Below are 12,548 nucleotides of genomic sequence, written 5' to 3' on the forward strand. Positions count from 1 at the left end.
ATTATGTGATTTTTAAAATGAAAATTTTGTTTGAAAATTTACGGTGCAACATTTCTAAGATTTGACATAGCAGTATGCAACCCGTAATTCGAATTTTAGATTGATCGATTTTTAGCCGAGACAATCTAAATGAGTATCGAATATCTCGTTAATAAGAGCTCAACAATATAAAGACAAACGAAAACGGGCGTCGAATGACGAAGTAATGAATTTTTAACGGTCTTTATCTGTCTAAGTCTGTTAAAATATAACTTTAAAAATAAAGTCAAACTTAGCCGACGGGGTGTACACAAAAGTTGTAGATTCCATCGATACCTACGCGTGGATATAAAGAATGTCGAAAACGGAGCTCGTATGCAAAAGTTAGGGAATTTAGAAGTTAATGGGATTAGGATGCAAGGGGACACGTGGCCGAATCCTGACCTTCGCTTTCTCTCCACGGCTTCACATAGGATTTCGACACCTGGCATGGGTAAAGAATGTATAACTAATATAAGGGTTTCATACAAGATTTTGGTTTCTTTTTTAGTCAATGAGTTGTATAACATCTAAAAATCGACAAATCAAAATCAAACCATTTAAATATTAATAAATCAAAATCAATTTGGTATGAACCACATTGAATTCTTATTTAAAAATAACTATGAGAATGAAAAACATAATTTACATAATCAAGAACTCTTATTTAAAAATAAGGGAAAATGCCATAAAAACCCTTAGGCATGCAAGTTTTTGTCGATTTTACCCAAAGTCTTATTTTAGATCTATAAATGCCTTAAATTTGTAACTTTTTTTCAATGTTATCCTTTTTGCGAATTTATCCAGTAAAACTGAAAATTTCTATTAAATTTAAAGCTTTTAATGAACGAGAAAACCAAACTTAAGGGCTTTTATGAACCAAAAAAAAAAAAACCAAACATTTGTGCCAAACGTAAGGGCTTTAATAAGCCAGAGGGTAAATTTAAAAAAAAAATTAAAAATATAAAAATCACAAACATCCGGTTTTAATGAATTTAAAATCTGCAAAAGGGTAAAACCGACAAAAACTTGAAAACTTAAGGTTTTTTATGTCATTACCCCTAAAAATAACAAGATAAGTAGGTAATCTCCCAGCATTTCTGAACTCAACTTTTGCCTCCTTAATCCTTAACCCTTATGACCAATTTATTCTCAAGGTTTCCTAAACTAACCCTGATCCTTAATCTTTATCCATGTATTTGCCATGTAAGACTTCCAAAATCTCATCCTTCCGGTATAAAATATTTACAGCACTTTTGGGTTATGAAATCAATACCAGATGCCATAACTTCTTGGTATAACTAGTGCCATACTAGAAAAATTGTTCGGAAAAAGATGTTTGACTAACGAGCCAAATATTTATAATACTACTACATCTAAAACCCTGTAATCTAGCACAAGAATTCACATAACCATGAATAACACATCTGAAATACATAAACTGAAGGCCCTGATGCATAACAAGAAAAAAAGGTTGCAGACAATAATGACACAATTACAACATGAAAATATATTATTAGTACTGAATTCCTGAATAAGATATAAAATATTCAGTTAAAAATATAAAGAATGTCTGGCTTTTGTCCATAAGAAAAAATATACATGACAAATTTTTTTAATGTATTTTAAGAGTTATTATAGCAGAAAACGTCTACTTACCTCTTATTTGATCTTTATAATGGAGTTGATATCTTCCCCTTTTCAATTTCTTTTAGCTTAGGAGTAGCAGAATTGCCCTTGGTGAAAGTCATTATTGCTGGGCATTCCTCAATACTTAAAGTATCCAATAATGGGAATGAAAAATCCTCCTTCCCTAACCAAAACCCCTTAAGACGGGGAAGGCTAGCAAGTGTTACAGTTTTTAGAAAAGGTAATGTGATGTCTTTCCTTTTGTCATCATCATCATCTTCTTCTTCTTCTTCTACAACATCTGCATCCCTGGCGATTACCTCCTCCATATATTTGCAGTTATATATATGTAGCTCTTGGAGTTGCAACAGACTACCAACCATGGAAGTAGTAAATACATGTTCTAACCCATGACATTCTCTGATAATGACTGTTGTTAGGTTTGGAAACTCGAATGCTGTCCACTGATTGGTCTTCCATATATACCTCAGACAATCTAGATACTCTAACTCCACTTGTGTTAGGTTTGGAAGTTTGACAAGAGTAGTAGTTTGTGACAATTCATCAAAACCAATACTACTATTTGTCCCTGCTTCCAATGCTTCAAATACCTCCTCTACCCCATTACAATGCCTTACATGAACCTTTTCCAGCTTTTGCAGATGTAGCAACTCATTGGATGGAATAATCTTCTCAACATCATTAAACATCAAAGATACTTCGATCAAATTATGAAAGGACCAAGGCATCCCTTCTGAAGTAGCAGGGCACGAACTCAGGAATGGGGTCTGCAAGTCCAATAAAGAAAAAGCAAGGGGCTTATGTTAAACAAAAACATTTGAAATGTAATATGTTGTAACTTCAACGAAATTGAAGAGATCTCATTCATAAATGATGATGATATTTGACTCCAACTAAAAGTTGTGCAATGGGTAACTATTTTTTTTATCTCATAAGGTAAGTTGGATTAAGGTTTACTTTGGAAAATGGAAAATTTTGATTCAAGTGACAACATAAACTGATACTGAAACTAGTATTAATGTGTTTAATACTTGTAATTAGCATCATGATTCCTTAATTAGATGGCGTAAAAGAATAATAATTATACCTGACTATATGCAGCAGTTGTGACTTGAAAATTAAGGCCACATTCAAGACTATGTTTGCCTAAGCTTGAGTGTATGTACTTGAGGTGGGGAGTTGTTGACCCACCAGGTGTGAACACCATCATTTGTGGGCAATCAATGATGGTAACCTTATCCAATGAAGGCCACCAGAACTCATTCTTCCCCAAGAAGAAACCCACCAGCTCTGGTAGATGACATAGTGTAATGGACTTTAGACAAGAAAAGACCACGGCCTTCGATGCCCTTGTTTGCTCTACATCATATTCCTCCTTCACAATCACTTTCATTGCCTTGCAATCCGCTATTGTTAACTCTTTGAGCTGTATCAGGCTTTCAAGTGCAGAGAATGTGAATATATGTTCCAAACTGCCACAATTGCTGATTTGCAATATCTTTATATTTGGAAACATAATAACATTATTTAGTCTTGGAATTCCATCATTTCCATCATCACAACAATTGTCATCATTAGTGTTGTTCATCCCTTGAGTTTCAAGTACCTCCTCCATCCCATATATGCCAAAGCTTGTATTTATATACTTGCGCTTGGGAGCTGTTGACTGATCAGATGCAAACACCATCATTTCTGGGCAATTCTTGATCATAACCTTATCCAATGAAGGCCACTGGATCTCATTCTTCCCTAAGTAGAAACCCATGAGATCTTGTAGATTTTCCAGTTCAATGGACTTGAGACGAGGAAAGGCCACAACCTCCTTTGAAGATGCCTTTGTTGTTTGCTCTCCATATTCATCTTCTTCCTTCACTATCACTTTCATTGCCTTGCATTTCTCTATCGTTAACTCTTCGAGCTGTCTCAGGCTTTCAAGTGCAGAGAATGTGAATACATGTTCCAGATGACCACAATCTTCAATCTTCAATATCTTTAGATTGGGTAGCATAATAACATTATTTAGTCTTGGAATTGCTGGTATACAACCATTTCCTTCATCACAACCATTGTCACCATTGTTGTTGTTCATCCCTTGAGTTTCAAATAACTCCTTCATTGAGTTGCACCTGTAGATATTCAGCACTTGAACCTTTTGCATCTGTCCTACAGCATAACATGGAATTACACTTGACAATGCATAACACTCCCTTATATTTATCTCTCTGGAGTATTGGCATAACGTCCAAAAAACGCCACCTGCCTGATAAAACTGCAACACATGAAAAATCAGTCTAAAAATTAAACTCCATATACTTAACAGAGACTAATTGTCTATTACCTACATAAACACGTATACATAGACACAACTTTTGTATAAGAAATTCAATTCAAAATTTAGTTTTTATATACTAAGTGACACGAGTGCTATGATATCTACATCAATTATGTAGTTTTGGTTTTTCTACAATTAATGTTGGGATTAATTGAAAAGACAACAAATGACATACCACTTTACAACCTAAAATTTTGGAATGCAAAATCAATTAAGTTGAGAAAGCATATGTTTAAACACAACAAACTTAGAAAAATCTATGTTTTGTACCTAAAATGACAAACCCAACAGTTTTCTATTAGTTTGGTTGATGATGATATTAGTTTTAGGGAATATTATTACAGATTGTTAAATTCTAGCCTAAAATGGCTGTAATTGATACTATGTGTTGTAACACATCTACAATGCAAGGATTTTTGGGTTAGCCAACCAGTCACCCATGCAGCCATGCTGATATGAGAAGGAAATATGTGTATTTTCAGTTTTTTGTTGCAGATAATGATAGCCCAACATTGTACTGGTAAATTTTTGTTGTTTGTAATGGTTAAGTCATTTACTTTATAATAAAACTTTCTTTTAAAACTAAAACCAAGTTCACGGTATGAGAAGCGGTTCTGTGATTTAAAGAACCGGTGTGTAGACGGTTTAACGACCTGGCCCAACATTCCACGAACCGCCCATACTGGTTTTGGGCAATTTAGTCGGGTACCTGCCTTTGCTCACACTGAGTTTTTTTTTTTTTTTTTTTTTTTTTTTTAATAAATTTGATTGTTTAAAGATTATAAATATAGCGTATTATATGAGGCATAGCTTTTATCCTTTAGCGTGTCTAATATGTTAGTATAGTGTGCATAACATGTATTATTATGTATATTAGAACTTAAATATAAATTTCATTGGAATTACAGCTATAAAAGAAAAATCTGTCCAAAGTAAACACAAATTGCAAATGAAAAAAATATTTAAGGTGCTTGGTTACAAAAAAAACAAAGGGTTCACATAGAATAGCAAGCCTAAGTTGGTTAGACGTGTGAGCATTATCTAATTAAGTAGAAAAAGAAAGAAAATCTTATCAGTTATCGATATGAATTTTGATAACTAACAAATATATAGTAATATTTGTTCAAACGAATGGAACTTTTTATGCCACATGATAATCCCATTCATGAGTTTGCAGAGTAGGTAATGGGTGAACAATAGAAGTGTAAATCTCTTGGTATGTGATTTTGTGATCTTTATAGAATGTTGAAAAGAAGAAATGGATATTAAAAACAAAATTAATTAATATGTTGTAAAATATGTAAACAAAAAAAAAAAAAAAAAAAAAAAACATACCTTAGATTGATCAACAAAAGTAGTAGTAGTGGAATTATCAAGAGATATTTCATTGTTCCCAACAGAACCACCACCACCAATACACTTGAGATTTGGAAGTTGATAAAGAGCGAGAGATTCAAGACGAGGGAACAAATTAGTGCTTTTTTCAGAAGATGTAGATGTAAATGTAGTCTTTTCTTCATCTTCATCGTCTCTGTTGGAAACAACTTCTTCTATACCATGACACTCTCTTACCTCGACCTTCTTTAGGTTGGAAAGAAGTTTTGCCATGAGAGTTGAAAACAAGTACTTAATGTTTTGGCAATATTGAACATGTATGGTTGTGAGATTACAGAATGGGGATTCTGACTCTTGTTTTTGAAGAATGAAGAATTTATTCCAGTTGCACTTCCATACATGACTCATGCTGTCCATAAAACTTATATCCAATAACTCAAGGTTGGGAAGTAGTGGTTGTTGATGGTGAGTTGTTACCAATTCTCTACTTGTTGGACTCTCTATCTCAAACACCACCTCCACTCCTTCATACTTTTCCAATGCAAGTTTACGGAGGTTTTGAAAAGAGTGTGTGAGAGTGAATGGGATTGCAATATCAATCTGCGCACATATATCCCAACAAAAAATGTAATTAGTAACTGATATATAATTCCACATCCATACACGGTTATATCATACGATTTTCATTTTTCAACTTGAAAAGATTAATTATTTTGAGTTTAGATGGATTTTTAAGGAATATTTGCAAACGAGGAAAAAATCATAATACAATATTTATAAATGTTAATTAACAAATATAACAAATTTCAGTTTGTAAATTTCAAACTACTACAAAAATGTTTTAAGTTTAATTTAATATTTTATTCATTTGTAATCATTTTTTGAAAATGATTTCATTGCTCGTATTAAATGATGACTTCATCGCCCGGGCGTCCTAATAGAGCACATAGTGTACCTATTGCACATATGCAATCCACAGCCATCCCTAATTCTACATAGCTGTTGTTGGAGCCATATGTGGCCCAAAGTATTATTGGCTTTTATACGACGGATGTTTCAGCCATACAGATTCTCTACACGCTCTATCTATCCTGAATCAATGCCTATCACGTTTTGCAGGGGCGGTCCTAGGGGGTCCATGGTGGCACCGGCAACCCCTGACTTTTCCAGTCGCAATGGAAAATTTTTCGAAATTTTTATTTTTTCTACTACCGTGCAACCCCTGACTTTCCCGTGCAACCCCTACTGTGAAATCTTGCGCCTGCCCCTGACGTTTTGGGATTTACGGACCATTTCGCATTTCGCAGGTGCACATGACCATTTCACAAATTACCATTTTCACAAGTCATAGATGCGAAATGGTGAAAACTGACCATTTTCGCAGGTGCCAACTACAAAATGGCTTGAACTTTTTTTTTTTAATTAATGGAAATTTCACAGGTGCTAAAAAAATCGAAAATCTATTGATAATTTCGTAGATGGGACCTGCAAAAGAAATTACTGGCTATGTTTGGAAAAGCTTAATAATTTGCTTAAATCTTCCAGAAATCTTATGAGTATTAGCCAATCTTGTCTTTTTTCTATAAAAATAATAATGAGTGATATCTTAACTAAAACTGGTTAATGAAAATTTAGTTACATATTATGATCGACATTGGCTATTTAAACATCTTTAAGCTTATTGTTATAAAATGATATATAATAAAGAAAATCATTTATTGTAGTCATTTTAATAAATAAAAAAGGTTGGTTACATTTATCGAGGACCAGTTTTTAATTATAGTATGCATATGTATTGCAACATTAGTTCAAAAAAATGGTGTAGCTAAATGGTTGATAACTTTCCAGTTGGCATCCCGAATTTAGTCATTCATTCAATTTTTATTCAAAAAGCAGGAGCTTAATCCTTCATTAAGTAAGAAAGTGAAATTGAAAGCCATACCTGCTCTTGCTCTTGGCTACTCTCTACCAATTCGTTGTTTCTCCTCTTTTCTCCACAATCTTGTATCCGAATCTCCATAAGTGCCCCCAGATCCAAATTGGTGGTGGTAGGTGTGAATACATTTCTAAACATCTTGCATTTGTTAATGATAATGCTTTCAACACCTTGAAAGCCACTGCTGAGAAGACTAGAGTTATCAGCACCTTTTATCCTCCATACCTCACTTAGCTTACCTAAGTTCTGCAATTGGATGATTCTCAAGCTGCTATTCTTTATGCCTTCCCCAATTTGACCAATAGAATCCAAGTCGATGTTGAATAACACTTCAATGGAACCACAAAATATCACTTGAAGCTCTTCAAGGTGATGTATCAATGGCATGGGATTACACGGGAATAGATTCACAAGATTATCACAACTGCTTACTTTAATCACTCTCAACGTAGAAACATCAACTTCCTGACTCATCCCTAATTCACAAGGCCATATCTCTTTCAAATCCTTCATATAACTAATATCAAGTTTCTCCAAATTAGGGATTACAACCTGCGAAATAATCATCCATTAATAACCCCATCCAAACAAAAATAAATCATACAATATATTTTGAAACGGTTAATTGAAAAGATTGTATTGTATTAACATAAAACACATTTACCTCTTTATTCAACAAACTAGATGTTTCAACATCTTTTTCAGGATATATGCTTGTGAAACGTGGAATGCCATTAAGTTTCAACTCTGTGAGTTGTGGTAGATTAATTATGTGCACATTACCGCACAAACCCAACAGATTTGGTAGCCCACACAATGATAAAAACTTCAGCTTTGGGAATGTAATTGTCACTTCTCCTCTACCCTCTGTATGTATGATTTCTTCCATATTATCGCATTCGTAAACTTGAAGACGCTCAAGCTTTGACAAAGTGTTTGCAACATCAAGTGTGAAAAGGTATCTCAACTCTATACACTCAGAAATGATAAGGACTCTTAAATTGTGGAAGGAAGAGGATTTAGGAAGATGTGCCGACTTTACCTCAACATCTTCAAGATCATTCATATCTCCCACACTTAAATAAAGGACATCTGTTTTCTCAAACAACTCATTAAGTCTGGATTCAAGAACTTCAGTTCTGTTGGTGACCAACCGCAACGTGTTTTCAAAAGAGTGAAAGATCTTACCGAAATCTCCCTTGAAATAACATCCCACTGAGATCTTGAATCGTTCAAGATTCTCAAATGACATATTCTTTGGTTGAGCGTTGTTTTTGAAGAACTCAAATTCTAATGCAGAAAGGTTTTTTGAACGCTCTGCCATTTCATTGCAGTTTTCAGCAGTGAAGCTAATGGCCTTTTGATATCGACCACCAACTCTCATATAAAGCTCTTCAAGTTTCACCAATTTCTTTAGGACACCATTATCTATACGAAGACCATCACAATTTGTCAAATCTAGTACCCTTAGCTCCTTCAAATTTCCGATTGTGAAAGGTAACCACTCAATGCCAGAATTAGCAAAGCTGAGCACTTCCAGATTCAACAGATTTCCAATAGAAGAACAATCAAACATCAATGAGCAGTGATGAAGATGAAGCACACGAAGGTTGGTGGAGCATTGAGGTGATGTTGGAAGCAAGGGATACTTCATGTGATCATATGATATAACCTGAAGCTTCTTCATTTCTCCATAAAAGTCTTGAGGAAACTTCAAAGACTTATCTCCATGCATAAGTTTCAAAATCAAGAGATTTGGAAACTTTACGTTTCTAGGAAAATCGGACATGCCCTTGCATATTAATGAAATTCTTTTGCAAGATGAGGCACTCATATCATTTTCAGGCCACCCTAACATACCACCATTACCATGGTTGACAATCAACGAATGCTCGAATCTATTAAACGTATCCAAAACAAAAGCACGCACCAAATCATGCATCTTGATGCAGTGAACATCATCACTTTCAATCAACAAATTTGAATCCTTGAGCAGCTCGATGTAGGCGTTCAACCTGTGTCTTGCTTCTCCTATAGTATACACTCCATTAAATACTCTCAAGCCCCATCCATACCTCACCAACTCCTCAGTAGGAATATCAAAGTCTTCAGGAAACAATCCACAAAGCAAAAAAATGGATTGAGCTTCTTCGTTTTGGAGATTATCGTAGCTCGTTTCAAAAACAATAGGTGCAACTGTCTTAATGTCATGATGCTCTATACGAGAAAGTGCATCCTTCCATACATCCTTGTTTCTATTTTTAAGAGTATTGGCTATGGTTTTGATGGCAATGGGTAGACCACCACACTTTCTTACAATAGCTTTTCCAATCTTACCAAGGTGGGGATCAGAAACTTTTACAAATTGATAAAACAAACTTTGTGCTTCTTCTTCTGTTAAGAATTTCACGTCGAAAATAAAATTAGCTTCAACTCCCATTTTTGCACAGACATCTTTGTTTTGCGAGGTCAACAAGACCTTGAAGTCGACACCTTGATTCGGAAAAGGACTTAAACCAATATCTTCCATATCAACAGGCTGCCATACATCATCCAGTATTATGAGGAACCTATTCTTACCTCCATCTGATTTAGCCTGAAACCCTTCACGAAGTTTATCGGCTCTTTCTGATTCAGTGCTTTCTGTTAGCTTCATATCCAGGTAATCTGCTACAGCATCCTGGATGGAAATGAGATCCATATTTTCCTTTATAACCACCAAAACAATATAATGGAATGTCCTCTTTTCTTTAATAATCTTTTTCAGCCTCTTCATCATCGTGGTTTTCCCAACTCCACCCATCCCCCATAAGGCTACCATGTGGGATGTGTGGTTGGATCCTAGTGCTTCGAGTGCTTTCCTAAAAGTGTGTTCTCTTGACTCGAAGTCATTGTAATCACTTGATGGTGTAGAGGTGGATGCCTTTGTGGAATCATTTCTTCCCAAAGGAAATGAATCATCAATCCATTCCATCTCAGAGAGTCGTTTCATGGCATGATTGATCTCCTGAGTTATCTCCAAGGCTTTCACTGCGAGCATGTACCTATTACATAGATTGAACCAATTGCAATTATCGTTAAGAACATGTTCCACTTTTCTGTTGATTGTTTGAACATCTTCCAACCAACGGTTGACATGGTTTGGAACCTCAAAATATTTTTCTATGTTTTGATTCTTCTGCTCTTCAACAATGTCTTTTGCAGCATTCAACTCCGTCATTGCAGTAAGCATATCCCCTACATATTGTGTATAGAAAATCAGAAGGCAAAGGTGTTCTTTCACGGGATTGATGAGACACTGAGCAAACGGGTTGCTAAAGATGCCAGTAAGACAATCCATTGCTTGATATTATGGCTTGTGGTAGCACCTACATAATATGGTATACAACAATTTGATAAAGGAAATTTGATGAAAATCTTTAATCTAACCAATACATGCATGATGCATCCTAGATTCATTTCATTGAGTAAGCTTGTATTACCTTTGGCCCATAGACCACTTGCGATCTCATAATTTAATACATAATGTTTTGACAATTTTAAAGATGATAGTAATAGAAAGCATCAATTTCACTAGCAACCAATTATACCATACTTTTTTGCTTCAATTTAGTTTCCACTCACACACTCTGAACCCTTAATTTTGCTTCAATTTAGTCTGTGCTCTCGATGCACAAACCCCTGAAACCAGAAAATCCCCAAAATCTAAAGAAGATGAAGAGCAGAAGCTTCTGTTCTCTCAAAAAAAAGGACCAAAACACATCTATGGCGACCCCATCGTCATCATCCATGTGGGATTCGTTTGATTTTGTATGGGTTTGACTATGGTCAGTTCATGCCCCAAACAGGTATCTTTTACTATTTTACTATTTGAATGGTAAAGAAGGCCCATATGAGATTTTATATCGACATCTTTTTCATTTTTTTTAAACGAGTTAAGCAAATTGAATATTCTATTCATAAAAATCTATATTTTTAGTCACAAGCCGACACGTTTTTATATCTTTTTTTATCTATATATGTGGAATCCCACTTTATAAACAATGGATCGAATTGAGAGCCAAAGATGGCTAATGTGTTATTATTGATTGGAAGTTTATTTACAATGAAAGAGATGAAACTACTAAAGGAAAATAACTAGTCTAAAATATAAACGGAAAAAAAAATCCGATCAGAAATTATGCTAACAAATGGAACCCAGAGGATCAATCAAGTCTATATATTCACAATCAGAGAGTAAAATTAAATATAAAAACACAAATATAAACCATCTAGATTTGAAGAAATATGAGCATGTAGTGAGATTGGATAGTTAGAAAATAGTTGAAATCAACATATTCTTGATTATTAGCATAATTCATTCGAAGTTGATACACTAACAAGTAAAAAGCAATAATTCCTGTTTTAGCTATATGTTTTTCTTATGAGAACAACAAATATAATAATATCAAAAGATATTTACTTATCAATCTTTTTTAAGAACACATACAGATACATATGAAAACATGGCTATTAAAAGGTAAAACAAAAATCAAAGGTGAATGGGCATAGTAGATTTTAAGTTTTTAACATCCTCTTATAGCCTTGGTTTCCAGGTTTATTTTAGAAAACACTCACATGTTTTTTTTCTTCACCGATTGTTCTTACACAAAACAAATATTTTAAAAATCAGAGGAAAAAAAGTGAATTATTCTAAATTTGCAAGTGCAGTTGGACTAACGAAACCATCAAGCAAGCAGTACAATAACATGTATATATGATTGTGAATAAATAAATAAAACATAATACCTGTGTGTGTGATTTGTCTTCTGAGCTTTTTGCAGCGATAAGAATTCAAAATTTTAAAGAATAGAACTCTGAATCGTGAAAAAAATAAATGCCAAAAATGTCCAGATATACAAGAATCTTTTGTGAGGGGAAGGGTATGATTGTAATTATGGGATGTTCCATGACCAATACTTTCTTTAGAGGGTTAAATGCATGTTTATACAATTACTTATCCATTATTTTGATGTGACCAATTACTCTTTTTGGGAATTATTGATGTCGTACAGGTCCACCCATTTTGTATATGAACATATCTCTAAGTCAATTTTATAGATTATAAGCTAAGTTATTTTAATTTATTGTTTAGTAAAATAAAAAATAGTTTAGAGCTTACGAACTAATTTCTAAACTAGTTATTGATATGATTACAAATATATTCTTAATTATATAGATTTTTGAGTTATATATTTAAATATTTATTTATGTCGATTTACATTACAATCTAGCTTA

At 34.0% G+C, this 12,548-nt stretch overlaps 1 protein-coding gene across 1 annotated transcript; it reads right to left on the bottom strand.

The window, feature by feature from the left end:
- Window positions 1-1,513: 1,513 nt before the first annotated feature.
- On the bottom strand, window positions 1,514-12,181 carry LOC145158891 (uncharacterized). Its single transcript, XM_079077749.1, has 6 exons — window positions 12,060-12,181; window positions 7,936-10,639; window positions 7,278-7,823; window positions 5,336-5,935; window positions 2,756-3,937; window positions 1,514-2,435 (listed from the first exon to the last, which is right to left on the bottom strand). Exons 2-6 carry the CDS (start codon window positions 10,609-10,611, stop codon window positions 1,692-1,694), a joined length of 5,748 nt encoding a protein of 1,915 aa, XP_078933875.1. The 5' UTR covers window positions 10,612-10,639; window positions 12,060-12,181; the 3' UTR covers window positions 1,514-1,691.
- Window positions 12,182-12,548: the final 367 nt, after the last annotated feature.

The sequence above is a fragment of the Lactuca virosa genome, chromosome 2, assembly GCF_052849685.1.
Source record: "Lactuca virosa cultivar CGN04683 chromosome 2, Lactuca_virosa_CGN04683_v6, whole genome shotgun sequence".
In the NCBI taxonomy this organism is placed as follows: Eukaryota; Viridiplantae; Streptophyta; class Magnoliopsida; order Asterales; family Asteraceae; genus Lactuca; species Lactuca virosa.